The sequence below is a fragment of the Dama dama genome, chromosome 4, assembly GCF_033118175.1.
Source record: "Dama dama isolate Ldn47 chromosome 4, ASM3311817v1, whole genome shotgun sequence".
In the NCBI taxonomy this organism is placed as follows: domain Eukaryota; kingdom Metazoa; phylum Chordata; class Mammalia; order Artiodactyla; family Cervidae; genus Dama; species Dama dama.
The window spans coordinates 14,776,470-14,800,891 of NC_083684.1; the positions used below are offsets into that span (position 1 = coordinate 14,776,470).

At 44.2% G+C, this 24,422-nt stretch overlaps 1 protein-coding gene across 2 annotated transcripts in view; it reads left to right on the forward strand.

Moving 5' to 3' along the window:
• HSD17B2 (hydroxysteroid 17-beta dehydrogenase 2) overlaps window positions 1-23,788 on the forward strand; it is a 93,198-nt gene extending 69,410 nt beyond the window's left edge. The window contains exons 2-4 of one of the 2 annotated variants that reach the window (XM_061138265.1): window positions 2,457-2,642; window positions 16,886-17,023; window positions 22,938-23,788. In XM_061138265.1, coding sequence (XP_060994248.1) covers window positions 2,457-2,642; window positions 16,886-17,023; window positions 22,938-23,296 — 683 coding nt within the window. In that variant the 3' untranslated portion in view covers window positions 23,297-23,788. The remainder of the gene's footprint in view (window positions 1-2,456; window positions 2,643-16,885; window positions 17,024-22,937) is intronic. The other variant, XM_061138260.1, reaches the window with a different exon arrangement.
• Window positions 23,789-24,422: the final 634 nt, after the last annotated feature.

Sequence of the window (24,422 nt, forward strand, 5' to 3'; positions counted from 1 at the left end):
GGACACAACTGAGCGACTTCACTTTCACTTTTCACTTTCATGCACTGGAGAAGGAAATGGCAACCCACTCCAGTGTTCTTGCCTGGAGAATCCCAGGGAAGGGAGCCTGGTGGGCTGCCGTCTATGGGGTCACACAGAGTTGGACATGACTGAAGTGACTTAGCAATAGCAGTAACCTGTTCTCTATCTCTTTAACCTTGTGATTTAAAGAGTATTTTATAAAGGTATATAGATTATTATATAGATCTGCCACCTGTTTTTGTATATCCTATGAGCTCAGGATGGTGTTTATATTTTTAAATGGTTAAAAGAAATCTGAGGAAGATTTTTGGACACATGAAAATTATATGGGATATAAATGTCAACGTCCCTATTGTTTATTGGAATGCAGCCACTCCCGTTCATTTACAGGTTGTCTGTGGCTGCTCACACCATAATGGCAGAGTTGAGTGAGTAGGACTTGCAATGTTAAAGCATTTACTATCCAGCATTTTACAGGATATGTTTGCTGGTCCCTGTCATAGGGCATTCTCAAGCTGCCACCTGTATATTTGACTGGTCAAAGGTATGCATCAGACTGAGTCAATTAAAACCATCACTTGGAGGGATTAATTGGAGGCATCCTCTTCTCCTGTCACCAACCTCCTAATAGCTGTTGAGCTCTTACTACATGCCAGGCATCCTCTCACTTACAACTCCCAGTCATTACTGCATGTAAATGTCAGACCACCAACTCAGCTGTGCAAGAAATGTAACTTTATTTTCTATAAGTCAACTCAATTTCTATCTTGAGCCATGGCAAAAACCATGTCAGTCATTTGGAGTTTTCTCTCATTTCCGCATGGTGGCATCCTGAATTCCTAGGGATGGGACATTACATCTTTAATGGCCAGTGCTTCATGCTGGACCCTGCTGAGATGTCCAATACTCTGTCCAGTCCTCATGCAAGTTGGCTGCTACTTGCCTCTTTGAAGTCATCAGAAGGGCGCTGTTAGGGCTGGTGTCTGCTGCCATTTCTGTGCCTTTCCTAGCTTGGAGGCTCATTCTGCGCCTCTGTATCCCAGTGTTTCTCACACGTGGGTGTGCATCTCACACTTGGGCACATTATGTCACAATGCTGAGCTTCAACAGTAATTTCTGATCATCAGTTTCTGATTCAGCAGGTCTGAGATGGGGCTCCAGTATTTGCATTTCTAACAAGTTCCCAATTGCTGCTGCTGGTCTGGACCACTCCTTGAGAACCACTGGTCTAAACCCTGCAGTGGCCCAGGGAACTCAGAGAATCTGCTTCAGATCTATCTAGCTGAACACGCCCCGGATCCTGTCGCCTGTTTCTCTCATGTGACTCGTGCATCAGACCCTCCTCCCCACAAACCACATGGAGTTTCTGTATTACCGCTCTCCTGCCATTTAGGGCAATGACTCCGAAGCTTGGTTGTACACCAGAATCACCTACATAGGGAATTTAAAAAATGGTTAATGCCGAGATCCCCCTTCTTTACTACCCCACAGTTGCTGATCTAATTGGCTGCAGTGTGGCCTGGGTGTCGGGGTTTTAAAAAGCTCCCCAGATGATTTTAATGTGCAGTCAAGGCTGAAAAATCACCAGTTGTGGACAGTGGTTCTCCAAGTGAGGTCCAGGCCTGCAGTGTCAGCGTCACCTGGGAACTTGCTAGAGATGCAGATTGTCAGGCCTCACCCCAGACACCCCCAATCAGTGTCTTTGGAGCTGGGTCCTAGCCACCTGTGTGTGAACAAGCTTTCCTTGTGATTCCAGTCAGTCAAGGGGATCAGGCTGACTGGGGAAGGGAGCAGAGCTCAGGGACTCTGCAGTCTTCTTAGCTCTTGGCATTTCTGCTCTAGTTTTCCTGTTTCCCTGTACTAGGGGAACTTTTCCAGTCAAAGGAAAAGGGAAGATAGGATCTTATATTGTTTCACTGCATGTGAGACACATTGTCTTGAACCTGCATGTCCTAGAGACATCATTCTGTCTCCATACACTCCTTTGAGGGAGAAACATGAGGCAGACTTGGAATAAACTTTGAGGCCAAAGAATATACCTCCATAAAACCATTTCTTAATTTTTCACAAGTATTCAAGGAGAGTAAGGTTTTTTCAAGACTTTTTTTTTTTTTTTAATGTGGACCATATTTAAACTCTTTATTGAATTTGATACAGTATTGCTTCTGTTTTATGTTTTGGCTTGGGCCATGAGGCATGTGGTATCTTAGTTCCCTAACAAAGGATTGAACCCACACCACCCTGTATTAGAAGGTGAGGTCTTAACCACTGGGCCTCCAGGGAAGCCCCAAGACAAAGGTGTAAGAGTTGAAGTGATCTCTTGCCCGGATCTCAGGTCCCAAATGGGTCCTTTTGACTTTGGAGCTTGAAGGATTAAAAATCCTCGCACTCTCTTGGTATTGCCCGATCTCAGAGCTGTTCCTTTCTGTCCTCAGGACTGTGGGCTGTGATCAACAACGCCGGAGTCCTTGGCTTACCAACCGATGGGGAACTCATTCCCATGACCGAATACAAACGATGCATGGCCGTGAACTTCTTCGGGGCCGTGGAAGTCACGAAGGAATTTCTGCCTCTTCTTAGAAAATCCAAGGGGAGGCTGGTGAACATCAGCAGCATGGCAGGTGAGCTTGCCTTTCCCCCACAAGGTCGTGGCTGCCAGTCCTATGAGATGCAGCCTGTAGTACTCTTTGTGGGCTGAACAAGAGAACAGGACTCTCATGCAGGGCTGGGTGAAGATTAGTCAAACATCCTGTGTTTGCCATTGATCTTAGTACAAAACCTTTTTTTTCCCTTTCAAATCCTTTCATGTACTGACTCTTACCTATCTTCTGACTCATCTGTTCATTACTGGGGATATAGGGTTCTCATGTATCCTCACAGCGTGACTGCTAATGCACAAGCTTCCTAGATTTGGCCAGGAAACCCTGCACACAGTTCATGTCAGCATGATGGAGGACCTGTGTTTTCCACCCTCCCAGTTTCTGCACGCTCTGTCATTCCTTGGACAATGAGTCGGCACACCTTCACTCTTTTGGCACTGTCAGAGCTCCGTGTTTTTGTTGGCTGCCAACCACCATTTTCCATAAGATTGTTCCCATCGTTTTGCAATCTCAAGATAGTTGGGACAGGGTGTGACAGTTGATGGCTTATCTCTGTCCATTTTAAAGGGCAGATAGTTAACAAGTCAAGGGTTTAACATCTCCTGTCCATAAAAAAAAGCCCATGCAGATGATGTCAAATTCTTTCTCCTAATTGGAATTCTTTTCTCCAAATTGGAAATAGATATTTCCAAAACCAGACTAAGAAAACACAAGAAAAGAAACCTACAGGCCAATATCACTTATGAACATAGATGTAAAAATCCTCAACAAAATTTTAGCAAACAGATTTCAGCAACACATCAAAAAGCTCATTCCCCATGATCAAGTTGGGTTTATTCCAGGGATGCAAGGATCCTTCAATATATGCAAATCAATCAATGTGATACACCATATTAACAAATTGAAAGATAAAAACCATGTGATGATCTCAATAGATGCAGAAAAAGACTTTGTCAAAATTCAGCACCCACTTATGATTAAAATTCTTCAAAACATGGGCATAGAAGGACCCTATCTCAGCATAGTAAAGGCCATATATGATAAACCTACAGACTGGGGTTCCTCAGAACCTTAGTTGGCTTTGAGTGGTGTCCAGGGGTTGTTTGGGGAAGTCACTGTGTGGGTAAGTGGGAAGCCAAGAGGGTGGGCTCTAAACTCCAGGATCCTGTCTTTGTATAGAGGAATACCGATCTTCACTGTTGGCTCAGTTGGCTCTGAGTAAGATTTTTTTTCTTTTTTTTTTTTAAATAAAAGTCCAACTATTTGTCCGTTTGATTTGGGTTTCTTTACGTTTCAAGGGGGAAGGGTTTTTTGTTTGTTTGTTTGTTCTTTAAATTTTTTAGACAGTTGATATTGTCCCTGATATTTTCTTCCCTGGTTCTAACTTAGCAACTTCCTTGAACTTTACAGCTATTTGAGTGTGTTGCTAACATTGATACTTTCCCTGGTGGCTCAGACAGTAAAGAATCATCTGCCTGCAATGCAGGAGACCCAGGCTCAATCCCTGGTCAGGAAGATCCCCAGGAGAAGGGAATGGCAACCCGCTCCAGTATTCTTGCCTGGAGAATCCCATGGACAGTGGAGTCTGGCGGGCTACAGTCCATGGGGTCACAAAGAGCTGGACATGACTGAGTAACTAACACTTTCAACATTAACACTGCTGGTTGCAGGGAAGGAAGGAAAGAAGGAAGGAAAAGAGGGAGGGAGGAGGGAAAGGATGGAGAGAGAGATAGGTCTAAGATGGTTAAGAGCAATGAGTGTTGTATTTTAACTTTCGTGAGAACCCCAAAATATTTCCAGTTTTTTTGCTAAAGCAAACCAATCCTGAGAAAACACATTGGCAGTATTTCACCCTTACCTTTCTTCTGAACTTAGCCTTTACATTTTTGACCTCTGCAAAAACTTCAATTTCCTCAGTCTGGTACTTCTGGAAGTCTCACATGTTCCTTTGCCTCATTCATTCAACAAATATTTACTGAAACGATTTATCATTGCCTTTTGCTTGACACAGTGATAAGGAAGTTTTTCTCTTCCTCTGTGCTCAACTTTGAGCTGCTTATTCATTCGTAAGATTTTATTTTACATTTCACTAATATGCACACTATCTGTTGTTGGCCCTGTGTCTGGCATGAAGTAAAAGCTCAATTAATAAATGAAAAAATGCAAGGGTGTAAATGAATGGAAAAATGGATGAATGAATGGGCAAGTGATGAATTTATACTACGCGGATGTCCATTCACACATCTTCAACTTGGCCTCTAAAACTTTTTCTAAGCCTTTAAAAAAAAATTTTGGCCATGCCACATGGCATGTAGGATCTTAGTTTCCTGACCAGAGATCAAACCTGCACCCCCTGCATTGGAAGCACAGAGTCTTAACCTCTAGGCCACCAGGGGAGTCCTTAAGCCAAGACTTTGAACTGACTTGTCACATGTTTGGGCTTCCCTGGTGGCTTAGACAGTAAAGAATATGTCTGCAATGCAGGAGACCCTGGTTTGATTCTTGAGTTGGGAAGATCCCCTGGAGAAGGGAATAGCTACCCACTCCAGTATTCTTGCCTGGAGAATTCCATGGACAGAGGAGATTGGTGGAATACAGTCTGTGGGGTCGCAAAGAGTTGGACATGACTGAGTGACTAACACTTTCACTTATTACATGCTTCCATTAGAGGAAAATTTTTGAGTATTAAATCATACATCTCCTATTCTCACCATTAGACATGCAAAACCTTTACACCTAGCCTTAATTATTTCCATTCCATTATTTTACCATCGTCATCAAGTCAACATGTCTGAAGCTAAACTTGCTACTACCAACTCAAAAATTTGCTCTCTTCTTTCTGTTCATCTCCTGGTCTTTAGGTTTCAGAGCTTCGAGCTTTCTTGGGTTTCTTTATCCCTTTCTCTCCTTTGCTCTCAGCCAGTCACCCACTGGAGCCTCTCACTCCACCCACCAGGATGCATGGAGTCTTCCTTCATCACACCCAGCTCTGAATCCTTATGTTTCAGGGAAAACCCAGCAGTGGGTTCATTTATAGGACTCAGAAATCACCCAGGGTATTTTATAAAGTTGTTAGACCAATAGCATGAAATCAGAGCAGACAGGAAGCATATGTCCCTGACAGCGCAGGCGTTTGTAAGAAGACAGGAGCCAAAGATATTAAGCCATGCATACAGTTTACCTTATTGATGAGGAGCAGAGGAATGCAGCAGAATTCCTTGCACTTTGCTGATGAGTGTTTTGCAGAACAATGGAAAAGATTTTAAGCAAGGAGAAAAGAAGCCAAACTGTAACACAAGAGTCAGAAAAGTCATGGGATGTGTAAAAGACACTATATACTAATCCACAGAAATTAACATCCAAGATGATGACAGCTTGACGACTTGATGATGAGTCTCTTGGCAAAGCTAATGTAATAGTAATTTTGGAAAATGTACTTATTTGGGAGTACATGCTGGCTTTTTCTCATTTTGAGGATGGAAGTATGGAGAGAGAGAGAGAGCCAGTCACTAACAAGCATTCTCCAAAGTCCTCCCGGGAGCTCCTGGCTGCCCTGACCCTTCAGGTTGTCTTGAGCCTGGCACCTTGGCCACCCTCTGCATGACAATATCATGTAGAATTATCATGGAAGTTTGCATCAGCAAGGTGGAGCCAAGCTGGAACTGATAACTCTGTTCCAGTTATTCAAGGCTGCAAAGCAAGCAACCCCAAAGACAATGTCTCAGGATACTGTGAATAGATAACTGGTCTGGTAGAGAATAATGATCTCTCAAATATATCCATGCCATAATTCCCTGAACCTGAATTATGTGACCTTACCTGGCAAAAGGGACTTTGCAGGTATGATTGAGTTAAGGACCTGAAAGGTAGAGGTTATCCTGAGTTATCTAGGTGGGTCTGATGCGGTTACAAGAATCCTTATAAGAGTGAGGCAAGAAAGTCAGAGTCAAAGAGCGGTTGGAAGATGGATAGTTGTGACCAATAAGTACATTTAGAACTGATGTTACAATACTTAGAGTGGTGCCTGGCATATAGTAGACATCTAATAAATGTTAATAATTATTAGGAAACATCCATTAGGCATTATGGAGAAGGAAATGGCAACCTACTCCAGTATTCTTGCCTGGAAAATCCCATGGACAGAGGAGCCTGGCGGGCTACAGTCCGTGGGGTCAGAGTCAGACATGACTTAGCAATTAAACAAACAACTATTAGGCTTTAGGCATTTTGGGGATGCCATCAGATATATGATCCCAACAAGCCTGCAAAGTATTAGTATCCTCCTTTTGCAGTTGTGAAAATCAAGTTTCAGAACAGTTACATAACCAGCCCTGCAGCTAGAACTGGAATTGAGCTTTGGCCCCATGTTCTGATACACCAAGACACTGCCTCTCCCACTGATTCAGGTGGGATCTTGTGTTAACATCATGTCAGAGACTTTTCCCAAAGGATCACCTCTACCATGTTCCTCTGCCTACTAATCTGCAAGCTTTGGCCTCGCCCCCATACCCAGGTGTAAAGAGGGTCAGTATAACCACTCCTGTAGACAGGAAGTTCCAGGATTGGGGCAGGGCAGAAACATTGCTTCTTTAAAGACTTCTCCAGGAGATGCACACAAGAGTCGATCACATTATGAATACACCCTTCCCTCCTACATCTCCCCCTCTCCAAAGAAAGCAACAAGAAACAGAAAGAACAAGAGAGGCAGCATGTAGCTATATAGGTAGAATCAGGTTTCAAAAAGGAGAGAAAGCCAGGAAGCTGAGTGGGGATAAACTGCGTAGGTTTTGATCCTGTCTTTCCCGCTGACAGTGGAGTGACCCAAGACAAAGTCCTGAATCTCTGAGTTGCAACTTCTACATTTTACAAAGGGGATAATAATGATTGTTCCTTCTTGGGGACATGGTGAGATGGGATGAAATGACATGGATTTAAGCATCAGCCTTGAAGCTGGCGTGTAGTGGAGTAAGAGACTTAAAGGCCATCCGCTATGAAGAGGCTGGGTCTGTGTGCCCCTGTGGCTTTTTATCTTGCCCACTGCTGGCATCACCACTCCTGATTGTGACACTACATGGCATTTCATCCTGCTGCTTCCTATCACACACTATGGCTCCTGGGCAGATAAGCCCAATAGGTCACTACTTCAAGATTTGACCACAACTTACCTGGGAGGACATTTCCACCCCCCACCCCCCACCCCACCCCGTAAGCAAGTTCGTTTCTCATCCCTCCCACAGAATAGGATAGCTCTTTAACCTAAATCCCGGCAAGGCAGTTTGATAAATATTTAACCAAGGATTGAAGGAAGTGAGTGAGGATTCTCTGATTGGTGGGACGAAGGGCAGGTAAAAAAATCTTTATGTTTGAGAGGTCTGAAAGTCTTTTCTGGCCAGCTGTCCTCTTAAGAAATTGCAGAGCAAATACCTGTGTTATATTGAAAGTTGTGCTTGAGTGAGAACAGCTAAAAGCAAACCTTATAAAAACAACTGAGGCATCAGGGATTTTGAGCCGCTCATGCTCTGAACTGTGCTCTTGTATAACTAGCTGGGTGATCTGGGGGCTGGCCACCCCACTTGTCTATGGGTCCCTTTCACCTTCTGTCATGACAGGGTGACACCGCACCTGAGTCTAAGGCAGCATTTCCCAACCTCCACGTTATTGATATTTCCGAGGGGGCTAATTCTTTCTGTGGGCGGCTGTCTAATGCCCTATAGGATGTTTAGCAACATGTGTTCTTGATTCACTTGATGTAAGTAGTACCCACCCACAGTGCTGAGAAACCTTCAGATATTACCACGTATTCACTGGGGGTGGGGGTGGGGTACAGAATCACCCCCAGTTGAGAACTTCTGGTCTCAACCGCAGAGCTAAATGCGCTGTGGGTTCTGAGCGCTTAGCACAGTGGCAGAAGGTACACTAGCAACAGGGACCTCTCTACTGAGAGACAGTAGTGGTTGCCCAAGTCGACTGAAAAGATGCACAACTTGAGAGTTGCGAGTTGAGTTTTGTTGGGGGCAAAATGAAGACTGCAGCCTGGAAGGCAGCACCTCAGATAGTTCTGAGAGACTGTTCCAGAAGAAGTAGTAGGGGAAGGGGGATATATAAGATTTTGATGAAGGGGGGAGTTCAATACTATTAAACATTCATTTACAAAAAGGTTTCTGCTAGTCACGAGGATCTGATGTGACCATGAAGGGATTTATTGCTTTTTTAGATATGAGGAGATGGAAAGATTGAGGTTATAGAATCTGTTCCTAAAACATCTATCTAAAGACCCATGCCACCAGATTGCCTGGAGCACAGAGTGCCTTACTCCACCCTCAACTCCCTCAGGGGGTGTTAAAGGTCAACAGCCGCAACAGTGCAGGGTTCAATCTCCACAGAGGCAGACGGTGAATGCCCTTGTTATTCAGTCGTTGGCAATGATCTTGGCAAGTGCCGATTTATAGTTGACACTCAGCTCATCAAGCTATTTAAAAATGTTTGAAAATTACTTTGCACCAAAGTCAGTGGCCTCACAGAGAGTCTTACAAGTCTACAAGTTATGGGTATCGGCAGATCCAACCTTGAGTTCAGTTTGACTTAGTCCATGTGGTGGTTTAGTCACTAAGTCGTGTCCAACTCTTGTGACCCCAGGGACTGTATCCCACCAGGCAACTCTGTCCATGGGGTTTCCCAGGTAAGAGTACTGGAGTGGGTTGCCATTTCCTTCTCCAGAGGATCCTCCAACCCAGGAATTGAACCCTGTATCTCCTGTCCTGCAGGCAGATTCTTTACCGACTGAGCCACCAGGGAAGCCCTAATAGGTAGATACTGACTATGGGATCATGCCTGGATTTTTTTTTTTTTTTCCCTTGCCGAACTAGCTGCCTTAAGGGAACCATCTGGCAAATCATTCAGCCAGTTTCAGCTGCTCAGTGATGTGAGAGGAAGCCAAAAATGAGATCTACTTCCTTAAAACTAGCCAGGGCAACCGTAGGACAATGGGTAGAGAGGAGAGCAAGATGGAGTGAACGTCTTTGTGCTGAGTTTAATTAGATGCTTACATACTTGAAGTCATTCATTTCTAACATCTACAGGATGCAGAGACTAATTCCTTTTAGATCAAGAACACTCTAGCCCAGGATCATCCAGCTGGTAAGCAGTGGAGTCAGGGTTGGTACCCAGGTCTGTTTTTTTCCTCCAAATTCTGTGTTCCTCTCACTCTTCCAGACTACCAAACAAGGAGATACCAGGCAAAAATGGGGGACAAAAAACCCCCAAAACAAACAGAAAAACCACAGACCCTAACTCTAGTATGTTTAAGCAATGATGAGGAAGTGTTAGCAGTTGGGGGCTGTTGCCTACATCAGTGCTTCTCAAACACTGTGTACGGTGATCACCTGCTTGTTGTTCAGTTGCTCAGTTGTGTCTGACTCTTTGTGACCCCATGGACTGCAGCACACCAGGCTCCCCTGTCCTTCACTATTTCCCCGAGTTTGCTCAAACTCATGTCAAGTCGGTGATGCCATCCAACCATCTCATCCTCTGTTGCCCCCTTCTCCTTTTGCTTTTAATTTTTCTTATCATCAGAGTCTTTTCCAATGAGTCTGCTCTTTGCATTGGGTGGCCTTGTTAAAATGCAGGATTTGACTGAATTGGTCTGAGAGGGCCTAAGATTCTGTATTTCCATAACTAGTTCCTAAGTGAATGCTATCTGGACAATTTTTTTAAACTTTGGATGCATTAATATCAGCAAGAGGGCTACTTAAAAACAATGACAGGAAACCAAAACTTCAATGAGGTAATATTTCACACCCACTAGGATGACTGTCATGAAAAATCAGAAAACAACAGTTGATCTGCCAGGATGTGGAGGAACTGAAACTCTCCTGAATTGCTGGTGGGAATGTAACATGGTGCCCCCACTGTAGAAAACATTTGGCAGTTCCTCAATAAATTAAACATAGAGTTACAGTATGACTCAGCAATTCTACTCCTAAGTATGTGCTTAAGAGAGCAGAAAACTGGTGTTCAAACAAAAACTTGTACACAGGTCTTCATAGCATCATTATTTATATTAGCTAGAGATGGAAACAACCCAAATGTCCATCAGCTGATGAACTGATGAACATAATGTGGTCTGTCCACACAGTGGAATATTATTAATCCACAAAAAGGAACAAAGCTGAAGGGTGAACCTTGAGAAGATCGTGCTAAATGACAGGGGCCAGCCACAAAAGGCCACATCTTGGGACAGTCCTATTTATGTGAAATGTCCGAAACAGGCAAACCCATAGAGAAAGAAATCAGGTTAGTGGTTCTCAGGGCCTGGAGGGAAAAGCCATGAGAGGTATGGGGTTTCCTTTTGGGGCATTGAAAATACAGAACCAAATAGTACTGTTGGTTGTGCAATATTGTAAACATACTAAAAGCCACTGAATTGTACACCTTAAAAAGGTTAGATGGTGAATTTTACATTTTGTGTATTTTATCACAGTAAGAAAAAAATCCTGCTCTCACCCCCAGAATTTCTGATTCAGTGGGTCTGGAGTGGGACCTGAGGGCTTGCACTTCTAATAGACTCCCAGCTGCTGCTGCTGCTTCTCAATCAGACTTTGAACAAGGTGTTAGGTATTTCTTTTGATACTGAGCAGTTTGCTGAATCCTCAGGGACTGGGGAGATGCTGTTAATCTCAAATTTCTGTTATCCATACCTAAACGAGGTAAGCAAACCTACCTCTCCTGGGTTGGTCTGTGTTCTTTTTTTCCTCCTTTTGCCTGCATTTCGTAGCAAGCAGAACTTCCCCAACTAGGGCATCAAACCCATGTCCCCTGCAGTGGAAGCATGGAATCTTAACCACTGGACTACCACGGAAGCCCTGGTCTGTGTTCTTGAGTTGGAAAGGTGCAATATAGTAATGAACTTTGTTCCTTTTTGGGGGAGGGGGGGTGGAGGTACCAGGGATTGAACCCTGGCCCCCAGCAGGGAAGCACTAACCCCTGGACGGCCAGGGAATTCCCTGGACTTTGTTACTTGAGTTGGCTCACTTGACCTTGGAGGAAGCAGAAACCAGCTGGGAGCCCTCACTACTTTCTCCTGAGACAAGGTCATGAGAGTACTGTCTTGGGAAGATATTAGAGAATGAGAAAGCTGCTGTGGACACAGGACCCTGACTATAAATGTGTAACTTCAGGGTTCCCTCTGCTTTAGCCACGGCCACCATGAAGTCCAAGACAAGGAACCCCAGACTGATGACAAATGTGAATGTTGAGTTTGTTCTTGCCAGACAACAGAGTCACTGAGTAGTTCCCCGAGGCAGAAAAACTGGGTGGGGGAGACTGGTAGGTTTAGGAGGGGGTGGGATGCTGCATTCATGGTGGCTCCACCAAGTAGAGACAGATGGTTTGCAGTTGTGAAGGATGGAAAGAGTCCAGGGCTTCCCTGGTGGCTCAGTGGTAAAGATTCCACCTGCCAATGCAGGAGATGCGGGTTCAGTTCCTGGGTCAGGAAGCTCACCTGGAGGAGGAAAGAGCAGCCCACTCCAGTATTCTTGCTTGGGAAATCCCATGGACAGAGGAGCTGGTGGCTATGGTCCATGGGGTTGCAAAACGTTAGACATGACTTAGCAACTCAGCAACAGCAGCAGCAGCAAAATAGTCCATAGGTTTGTACGCAGGTGGTTAAAACAAGTCCCCTTGTTGCCTGGGTGTTCCATTAAGTTGCTTAATAACAGGTCACCCCATATTCTGGGCTGTTTACCAGTGCTGGCTACTTAGAATCTATTGGCAGGAACCCGAGCATTCAATCTTAATATCTCCTAAGCGAATGTTCAAACTACCACACAATTGAACTCATCTCACACACTAGCAAAGTAATGCTCGAAATTCTCCAAGCCAGGCTTCAGTAATACGTGACCGTGAACTTCCAGATGTTCAAGCTGGTTTTAGAAAAGGCAGACGAACCAGAGATCAAATTGCCAAAATCCGCTGGGTCATCGAAAAAGCAATAGAGTTCCAGAAAAACATCGATTTCTGCTTTGTTGACTATGCCAAAGCCTTTGACTGTGTGGATCACAATAAACTGTGGAAACTTCTGAAAGAGATGGGAATACCAGACCATGTGACCTGCCTATTGAGAAACCTATATTCAGGTCAGGAAGCAATAGTTAGAACTGGACATGGAACAACAGACTGGTTCCATATAAAAGGAGTACGTCAAGGCTGTATATTGTCACCCTGCTTATTTAACTTCTATGCAGAGTACATCATGAGAAACTCTGGGCTGGAAAAACCACAAGCAGGAATCAAGACTGCTGGGAGAATATCAATAGCCTCAGATATGCAGATGACACCACAGTTATGGCAGAAAGTGAAGAGGAACTAAAAAGCCTCTTGATGAAAGTGAAAGAGGAGAGTGAAAAAGTTGGCTTAAAGCTCAACATTCAGAAAACTAAGGTCATGGCATCTAGTCCCATCACTTCATGGGAAATAGATGGGGAAACAGTGGAAACAGTGTCAGACTTTATTTTTTGGGGCTCCAAAATCACTGCAGATGGTTACTGCAGCCATGAAATTAAAAGACACTTACTCTTTTATGAAAGTTATGACCAGCCTAGATAGCATATTAAAAAGCAGAGACATTACTTTGCCAACAAAGGTCTGTCTAGTCAAGGCTATGGTTTTTCCAGTGATCATGTATGGATGTGAGAGTTGGACTGTGAAGAAAGCTGAGTGCCAAACTCTTGAGAGTCCCTTGGACTGCACGGAGAGCCAACCAGTCCATCCTAAAGGAGATCAGTCCTGGGTGTTCATTGGAAGGACTGATGCTGAAGCTGAAACTCCAATACTTTGGCCACCTCATGGGAAGAGTTGACTCACTGGAAAAGACCCTGATGCTGGGAGGGATTGGGGGCAGGAGGAGAAGCGGACAACAGAGGCTGGGTGGAATCACCGACTCAATGGATATGAGTTTTAGTAAACTCCAGGAGTTGGTGATGGACAGGGAGGCCTGGCGTGCTGCAATTCACGGGATTGCAAAGAGTCAGACACGACTGAGCGACTGAACTGAACTGAACTGAAGCGAGTACCCCTCTAATGCAAAGTTTTTCTTTTGCATTAGCCAAGTCTGTGATGGGGGTGCATGTGGGATGGAGTGACGAACAGTACACTGTCACTTTAAATTTGCTTGCAGCCTCAGCAGAAATGTTTAACACTGGGTGTGCTTAGAGGGCTCATCTTTTATGTTTCAGATTAGCCAGACCTTGATTTGGGGGTCTTCTATTTGTTGTTATTTAATTGCTAAGTCATGTCTAACTCTTTTGCAACCCCATGGACTGTAGCCTGCCAGGCTCCTCTGTCCATGGGATTCCCCTCAAGAATACTGGAGTGGGTTGCCATTTCCTTCTCCAGGGAATCTTCCCGACCCAGGGATCGAACCCATGTCTCCTGCATTGGCAGGCGGATTCTTTACCACTGAGCCACCAGGGAAGTCTGCGGGCCTCCCATGACAAGCTTAAAAAAAAAAACTTAAATTTTTAGTTTTATTTACCAAAATGTTGAGAGACCTTATGATCTTGGTATATCCAAAGACCTACACGGGAGCTAGGCAATTCTCCTGCCCTAAGATGTCTTAAAGAGAATACGCCTTTTAAAACTTTTTATTTGGAAGTAAGTATAGATTCTCAGGAAGCTGCAAGGAAATGGACTGGGAAGTCCTGTTGGCCCTTCACTCAGCCTTCCCTAAAGATAGCATTTTGCATAATTATAGTGTGACATCGAAACCATTGGTACCATGCACAGAGCTTATTCAGACTACACCAGTTTTATCTGCACCCATTTATGTGTGTGTTTGTAATTCTGTGCAGTTTCATCATATGCATAGCTTTCTAAAACCACCAACACAATCAAAATACAGACTGTTTCGGCACAAGGATTCCCTGAGATATCCCTTTCAGGACTATTCTGGCGATCACGAATCTATTCTCCATCTGTATAATTTTATTTCAAGATTGTAATATAAATGGAATCATACAGTATGCAACCTTTGGAGACATGCTTTCACTCAACATAATTTAAAGGAAATATATTTTGACCAAGGCATATACAGCTCAAGACCAATCAAAACCAAACATATAAACAAGGAACATTTTCTTCCAGCATAGCCTTAGATTTAATTTCAGTCTCTTTAAACACAACATACATTACCCCTGCCCTCCCCCCACCCCCTCCCATATCTCTGAGACTTAGATCAAAGATAAGACAGCAATGCCAGGTCACTATCCAACTTCTGAGTCAAAACTTCTACAACTAAAACATAGACCTCAGTTTTCCTAGGTCCCAAGCTGTATTAACATTTACACGTCCAGAAGACAGAAATAAATGGAAAAAACCCAGAGATGTTCTTGAGAAGCAGTTAACAACCAAATCTGACCACTGGAATCACCTGGAGGAGCTTTTAAACAACCCAGTGCCTGCGCAAATAACAGGAAGGTCTATTAGAGAGCCTGTTTTATGCCACTCACTCAGCTTTCACAACCATCTTGATTTACAGTTCAAAAGACTGGCGTCATAAACATGAACTGGTTTTCCTAACTTTAGCTGGCTTTGAACACAGGCACAGGTGGCTCCGGAAGCCAGCCCTTAACTGCTGCCCTCTGCTAACCTGTCTTCTAGCTGGCCATGTACTCCTCATCTCTAAAAACGTCGAAGAAATGACAAGTCTAACTGTCCAAACTGGGTTGAAAGTTTGAACAAGTTGCTTTAGCTTCTTTGGCCCTTCTCACGGGTCAAAGGAAGGAATTGGATTTTGAACTCTTAATTTAATCACTTCAATAAGAAGCAGCTTAAATGTGTGGCAAGCAGGAATCAGAGTTTAATATTAGTTGCCAGATACTATATTGAAATTACATCAGTTAAGCCTCAGGACTCTTTCTTTTAAGTGACAGGGCCAAACCTCAAAGGAACTTAAAGAAGGAAGCAGGAGTTTATGAGCTCACTGACTGGTTGCAAACAAGCTTCAAGGTCATCATAAACTCTTCTCCCAGCTCCATTTCCATTTTGGTCCGCAACCCTCCATCTCTAGCTTTCTGAACTCGCTTGTCGCCACTTTTGCTTACCTTCTGTGAGGTGGTGACAAAATCGGCCCCAGGAGTTCTGATGTTTCACCATTATCACACGTAGGAATCCAGGAATAAATGTAAAGCTATCTCCCTTCCACAACCTATATCAGGACTCTGCTCAGATGAGGTCACATGGACAGCCCCAACCCAGTCTCCATGGCCAGGGGATGCAAGAGCATGATTGGCCAGTCAGCCTCTCTTGATGATGACAATACCCCTGACTGACAGCCTTCCTGCAAAGACAGAGGGGTAAGGGAGAGTGTTTCCCAAAAGGAAGTTATGTGAGCCAGGCCAAAGATTTATTTAAAAAAATTTTTTTTTTTGCTGCACCGCCTGGCCTGTGAGATCTTAGGTTCCCCACCAGGGGTCAAACCTGAACCCTTTGCACTGGAAGCATGGGGTTTTAACAGCTGGATCATCAGGGAAGTCTGAGACCAAAGCTTTAACAATCATGTAAGAAGAATAGTGCTAATTGAAATTAGCTCTTCTAGATATCTCTTCAATGCCTGTGTTCTCTGCCCCCCAGTTTTACTGGGCTGCAATTTTCTGCCCAGGAGCAAGCATCTTTTCATTTCGTGGCTGCAGTCACTGTCCACAGTAATTGGGTTCCCTTTTCTCCAAACTCTCTCCAGCATTTATTACTTAGAGTCTTTTTGATGATGGCCATTCTGACTGGTCATACCCTCTTACAGAGATGTCACACAGTTCCCTGTGGTGTCTGTTACTCCTTGTGGCAATGTGTTAAGCCCAAATACAAGTACAGTAATGGAGTGAACAGTGCCCATTCTACCCCTCCTTCCCTCAACGTATGTCCACCCAGGACCTCAGAATGTAGGTTGGCCAAACCAGAAGGTCAGAGGTTGGGCAGCTGCTCTTTATTATATTAGCTTCATTGCTGGGAGAGACTGAGCCTTATACTTGGTTTGTCATTGGACCAGCTGTGATGGAACAGCAGTGGGAAGCAGAAGGAAAGGAAGCCAGAAAACAGCGTGACCAGGAATACACACTTGGGTGCCGGGGGGCTCTTGTCTTCCTTTGTCTGCCTTAGTCATCGCTGATACCAGCTCCTGGCATGAAGTAGGTACCATCTAAAAACTTAGTGGATGAACAAATAAAAACCTCAGACCTGATTTTTTTTTTTTTTTTCCTCTCGTTGTTCCCTAGGAGGGGTTCCAATGCAGAAGATGGCAGCCTATGGCTCATCCAAGGCAGCTCTGACCATGTTTTCATCAATCCTGCGACAAGAGCTGTCCAAATGGGGAGTTAAAGTCTCTGTCATCCAGCCCGGAGGCTTCAAGACAAGTAGGTGTCTGAGCCCAAGAGCCCTGCAGTGTTCATTCTGGAAGAGATTCTGACAGAGGTTCTGTTCTGACAGAGGTCCAATCAACCCCGCCAGTGGTGGGCCAAAATGGGGTTGGGATGGGTGGGCCTCCTTTAAGCGTGTATCAGTCGCTTCAGTAGTGTCCAACTCTTTGCAACCCTGTGGACTGTAGCCCGCTAGGCCCCTCTGTCCATGGGATTCCGCAGGCAAGAATACTGGAGTGGGTTGCCATGCCCTCCTCCAGGAAATCTGCCTGACCCAGGGATCAACACCACCACCCCTTCAAGCACTGGCAGTCAAGTGCCCGGCTTTGCAATGTATAATTGCTCCCCTGCTTCCTCACACCAACGAATTATATTGATGTCGTGTATTTTTTCAAACACCACCTCATCCCCTCTGGAGGATATGGATATGATCTGCCTCCTTCTACCCTGGGAGGAGATGGTTGTCCTTTCTTCTCCTCTTGCTGAATCTCTGGACTCTAGGGAGAGGCAGATGACCCCCATGGCTCAGTCCTTAGTTCTGGGCCATCAAACATTTAATTGATGATTTAAGCGAAGATGTAAAAGAGCATGTCTAATAAAAAACCACACACTGGGAGAGGGATGCCTAACACTCTAAGGAACAAACCCTAGAGGTTTGAATATTAACTCAAACACACCAGATGTAAATCAAAGAGAAAAGCAGAACTTTGTCTTGAAGTATTTGGCAGCCAGGAGTCTCCCAGAGCTGTCCAGGAGGAGCCAGGAGATGGTGGAAGGGTTCATCTGGGAAGGAAACCTGGGGAAAGACACCTGACCCATCCAGGTTGAGAGGTGGGACCAGAACAGTAGGAATGGGGTGGGGGGGAGGTGAAGTCTGGGAGGGGTTTTCAGCTTGGGGACTCTCTGGGTGGGGAGAAGAGTTGAGGGGAGTTGATGGAAAAGGAGGGTGGGTCGGAGACGATGCCAAATGTGACAGTCTGAGAGACAGAGAGAGGAAAGCTGCCTGACAGCTAGTGGAAAAGGGGAGAATGGTGAACTGGCAGGAGGATTGAGGGCTTGCTGACACAGCCAACGTAAACTTCTAACACAGAGATGTGGGATGCACTATGGACCAGACAGCAGCCCTGCAATTAAGTGACTGTTTCAAGGACCCAGTGAATTGTCATTGCTAGCATTTGGGGGGAGCTGCTCTTATCAGGCACTAGCCATTTTCCATACATTCCTTCCTGATGCTGTTGATCTTATTTTTTAAATTGAGAAATATATCACATATACACAGTTTAGTAAATTGTTATAGAAACTAACGCACTTAACATCCAGATAAAAAAACAAAGCATTCCCAGCTCCCAGAAGCCCCCATATGGTCCTCTCCACTTTTGGCTCTCTCCTCCCTGCAACACTTAACCTCCTGCACTTTTTCTAACAATTGTTTATTTGCTGTTCTTGACAGTGTTTAATGAGTGCATGCATCCTCAAACAATAGTTTGGCTTTATTGGTTTTTGAGCTTTGAACAGAATCAACATGTATGTAATCTTTTGTGTCTGTCTTTTTTCACAAAATATTATGTTTTCACAATTCATCTGTGCTGTACATAGCTGTAATTCATTCATTTTCATTGCTGTGTCCTATTCTGTGAATATGCCACAAATTTTTCTACTATCAATGGGATATTTGGGTTGCTTTGGACTTCCCTGGTAGCTCAGACGGTAAAGAATCTGGCTGTAATACAGGAGATCTGGGTTCTATCCCTGGGTCAAAAAGATCCCCTGGAGAAGGGAATGTCTACCCACTCCAGTATTCTGGACTGGAGAATTCCATGGACAGAGTAGCCTGGCAGGCTACAGTTCATGGGGTTGCAAAGAGTCAGACACGACTGAGTGACTTTTTCTCCTTTCTTTCTTTCTTCTTTGGACAATTGTGAACAATTCTGTGGAGCTCCTGGCACACGTACTGTGGTGTGTGTGTGTGTGTGTGTGTGTGTGTGTGTGTGGCTTTTCCTACGACACATACCCAGGAATGAGATGACTGGATCATAGATTTTCAGTATCTTCAACTTTACTGGATAATTCTAAATTGTTCCCTTAATTATCATTCCAATTTTACTCCCATCCTTTCTGTATATGTCTTAATTTACATCACAGCCCTGAGGGGTATGTTTAATTGATATCATTCACCAGGTGAGGACACTGCAGTAGGGTGGGTAACAGATATTCCAGCATGGACATCTATGACACCACAATGGTGGGGAATTAGAAATCAGATCCCTTGGTGTAGTGCCTGGTTCTTTTATATCATAAACTAAGCTGCTCTCAATTTACAGCTGACATTTGGGGACTACCCTGGCGGCCCAGTGGGCTTTCCTGAGAGCTCAGAATCCACCTGCAATGCAGGAGACCCTGGTTTGATTCCTGGGTGGGGGAGATCCGCTGGAGAAGGGATGGGCTACCCACTGCAGTATTCTTGGGCTTCCCTTGTGGCTCAGTTGGTAAAGAATCTGTCTGCAATGTGAGAGATCTGGGTTCAGTCCCTGGGTTGGGAAAATCCTCTGGAGAGGGAAAGGCTACCCACTCCAGTACTCTGGCCTGGAGAATTCCATGGACTGTATAGTCCCTGGGGTCTCAAAGAGTCAGACATGACTGAGCAGTGTCTTTCACTTCACTTCACTGGCAGTCCAGTGGTTAGCACTCCGTGCTTCCACTGAGGGGGTTGGGGTTCAACCCCTGATCACGGGGAAGATCCCACCGCATGCCACACAGTGGGGCCAAAAAGAATAAGTAAAATGAAAAATAAAGCTGATATTTGCTGGGCTCTCTAAAGGCAAGAGGCCAGATGATAAAGGGCTGAGGACTTATGTTTGGAGAATGACATTTGAATTGGGAGATGAGGAAAGGAATCTTTAGGGACACAGAATTTCTGAAGACATTCAAGGAGACATCAGATTTTTGGGGTCCCTTGCAATAAAAATAGCTAAAACATTTTGCACTCCAAGCACATTTTAAGATTTTATGTGATCCCCTGGAGAAGGAAATGACAACCCACTCCAGTATTCTTGCCTGGGAAAACCCACGGATGGAGGAGCCTGGTGGGCTACAGTCCATGGGGGTCACAAAGATTCGACACGACTGAGCAACTGAGCACACATGAGGTAGGCATCATAATAATCCCATTTCGTAGGTAGAAAACTGCGGCTCAGAGGAGTTAAGGAATTTCTCAAGCCCCAGAGCTGAGATGAGGTAGTGTTTGGATTTGGAACCAGGTCATCTTAACAGTTTTATGGTGTATGGCCTCAAAGTGGCAGGGGATGGGCAACTGTATGTCAGAAGAGGTAGATGAAGTTTGATCAAAGGCTGGTGGCTTTGTCATCAATAAACATAGCTTTGGGGATTGTGAACAGGGCAGGTGCAAGAGTGGTTAGAAAGTCCATGAGATGTTCAGGGAGGGAGGAAGAGGAGAGGAAAAGAAACCCCCCTAGTCTGTGAGAGCAGAGACTAGGGAAGAAGCAGCTGGAGGAACCATAGATCATGCAAACATGCATTCCAAGTCAAAGAAGCCCCCGAGTGGTGAGTGGTAATTGTCAGGGTAATCATTTCTTTAAGTATGGGTGTCAGGGTGTCATGCCTTCATGAAAAGAAATGAGCAGTTGAAACCCTGTTTGCATTTCTTTGAGTATAACTGGATTAGCCAGGCTCCCCCGCTGTTCTGATATCCAGGAGTCAGCCAGGCTGGCAAACAAGACTCACCCCCACGGCAACCCATGTGCAATCACACACTTTGCAGGAGGGAGTGTGGGTCGCTACAACCTTTCTGGAAAGTAATCTGGCAGTAGCTATTAAAATTCAAAATATACCTGCTTTTTGACCAGATCATCACCCTCTGGGGACAGTAGCCCAAAGAAGTAAAGGGTGAAAAACAAAAGAATATATTGTGCAAGGTTGTTGATGGCAGCACTGCCTGAAATGGGGAAACCTAGGAACGACTGGGTCGTCCTTTGATTAAGAAGCAGTGACTAAAAACTGCTCAGTGGAAAATTCTGCAGCTCTGGTTTAAACCTTGAGCTATTGACCAGGAGGCAGGTCTGTGATTTATTACTAAGCAAGCAAACCAAAACTAAAACCTGCAAACAAACAAAGAATACATAGTCTATGTGTTTTCCAATGAAAACACATATAGTATGATCCTTTCTGTGTTTTGTTTGTGAAAACACAAATGAAATGAAGTTAAGCTGAAGTCAAACATACACGTATATGTTTATGAAGTAGAAGGGACTGTAAAAGGACACACAAAACTGTGAGTGACCTCAGAGGAGATTAATTTTTAAAAACATGCATCTCCTTATTATTCATTATTTATACAATAAGCAGACATTGCTACTATATTTTAAAGTAAATATATAGATATTTTTGGGCTTCCCTGGTAGCTCAGCTGGTAAAGAACCTGTCTGCAATGCAGGAGACCTTGGTTTGATTCCTGGGTCAGGAAGATCCCCTAGAGAAGGGGTAGGTTACCCACTCCAGTATTCTTGGGCTTCCCTGGTGGTTCAGATGGTAAAGAGTCGGCCTGTAATGAGGGAGACCTGGGTTCGATCCTGGGTTGGGAAGATCCCCTGGAGGTGGGCATGGCAACCCACTCCAGTATTCTTGCCTGGAGAATTCCATGGACAGGGGAGCCTGGTGGGCTACAGTCCATGAGGTCACAAAGAGTTGGACGTGACTGAGTGACTAAACGCAGCACAGCACATAGATATTATTAAATTTTCTATAATAAGCAAGAATTTACTTCTATATTATACTTCTAAATTGTGGTTATATATTTAATCACATATCATTATGTGTTAAATTTTAATGTGTTATTTAAAATGAAAATTATATTTATTAAATAGATAAAATCATGTTAAAAAAATCATGTTCAAAATTATTTATTTTTTAACTTTTTATTCTTTTTTGGCTGAAAGGCTTTTGGGACCTTCCCTGACCAAGGATTTAGCCTGGGCAATGGCAGTGGAAACCTGGAATTCCAACCACTAGGCTATCAGGGATTCCCAATGTTATATATTTAACTTTATACACAGGCATTACTGCTATACTTTTAAAAGTGAATAGAGGGGCCTGACGGGCCACAGCCCATAGGGTTGAAAAGAGTCGGACAGAGGTGACTTGGTACATTGGCATAGATAATACATACATTATATTTTATATTGTATATAACAGTCATGAAAAGATATGTACTAGAATGTTTATGGCAGTACTCTTTGTAAGAGCCTCAAATTGAAAACAACCCCAATGGCCATCATAGTATAACAGATCAATAATTTATGGTATGCTTACAGAATGGAAAGCTATTGACTACACAATACATGTACCCATGTGTGCATGCGTTTAAAGTCAGGTAAAACTCTATTCTGTTCATTGGAACGGTTGCTTCTGGGAAAGCAGCCTTGGCTGGTTTTTCCTCTTCTTGGTCTGGCTGCTGGTTACATGAGCTGTTCAGTTTGTGGAAACCTGTTCTGTATGCCTGTTTAAAAGAATAGAATTGCCATTATAAAGCACATACTTTAGGATTTCCCTGGAGGTCAAGTGGTTAAGACTTCACCTTCCAATGCAGGGGGTGTGGGTTCAATCCCTGGTGGGAGAGCTAAGATTCCACATGCCTCTCTGACCAAAAAAAAAAACACAACCCAGAACATCAACAACAGAAACAATTTTGTAACAAATTCAGTAGAGACTTTAAAAATGATGCACATCCAAAAATCTTAAAAAAATAAAAAAGCAAAACACTTACTTTAAAAGGCATTTGGGAATGTCCTTCCTAACAGAAGCCAATTCACAAGAGCCTTCTTCCCAGTCAGGGGTAGGACATGCCTGTTCTGGCCTTCCCAGCATCTGAGTCTCTCTTTTTTTCCTCGCATCTCAGACATCTCAGGCACGAGTCAAATGTGGGAGAAGCTGGAGAGAACTGTCCTGGACAACCTCTCCCCTGAAGTGCAAGAGGACTACGGCCAGGACTATATCCTTAGCGAACGTAGTTTTCTCCGGTTAATGAAAACCTCCGATCCGGACATCTCCCCAGTGCTCCTGGACGTTAGGCATGCCATCTCTGCTCAGAGCCCCTTTGCATTTTATGCGCCGGGGAAATTGTCTTATCTATGGCTCTGTTTTGCTTCCTTCAGCCCTACTGGCATATTTGATTATCTTAGCGGAAAAATATATACCTACAGTAAGAAGATGCCCAGAGTGTTAAGCACATCTAACTGGGAGGATGAGGCTATGTAGGCAAATCAGTGGGAAATGTTAAGCATCTTGGAATAAAAAGGAATCTCAAGCTTCTCATTAAAGTTGTGGCTTCCTTCCTTGCAGCCCCTGTGAATTCTGTTGGTTGAATAGGGAGACAGGAGGGAAGGGGGCAGGGCACAACTTTTAAAAGAATGATAGCTCCATTGGGCATATGACCAAAAAAAGCTGGTTAGAACCAACTAGGCCAGAGTTGCTGGAAGATTCAACTCCCAGTGGATTGAGCTTCGTTAGATGCTCATTGTAATTTATTAGCTAAATGACACACTCACAGGTGCCAGGACAGTTCTGAAGCCGACCATAAAAGGCCAGATGGCGGGCAGTGCTCCAATTCCTGAAAATCCTTACCCCTTCCCCGAAGCAGTTGGAGTGACCCTCCCATTTATTCACCTATTAGCTTATGAAATCACCCAGCCCATAAAAACTGACTGTCCCATATTTCAGGGCTGCTCTCCAAGCCTTTTGAGATGGCCCACACTCGGTCTGTGGAGTGTATATTTTTCTCAATAAATCTACTTTTTACCTATCACTCTTCTGTGATGAGACATAAAAAACCTGAGCTTCATTAAGTCCTGAGACCAGGTGGGCCGATTCAATTAAAATACAATGGGTTTGAGGGGCTTTCCTCGTGGTTCGGTGGTTGGGAATCCACCTGCCATTGCAGAGGACATAGGTTTTGATCCCTGGTCTGGAAAGATCCCACGTGCTGAAATGCCACAGGGCAACTAAACCCATGCGCCGCAACTACTGAAGCCTGTGCTCACTGGAGCCTGTGCTCTGCAACAAGAGAAGCCACTGCAATGAGAAGCCCATGTGCAGCAATGAAGACCCAAGGCAGCCAAAAATAATAAAATAAATAAAAACTTGGAAAAAAAAAAAAGGACAGTGGGTTTGAGTCCCAATCTGAGTTGCATAGTTTCAATAGGACTTACTGAAGGGGAGACATGATCACCATGGAGAGCATTAATTGGGTGTTTACTTTGCCCTGGATAGATATCAGACATTCTCTCATCTAGTTCTCATTAGAGAACAGAGGTAGGTATCTTCACCCCTGTTTAATAAGCAAGGGAATTAAGTACCAGAGAGGTTAAATTCCTCGATCATTGTC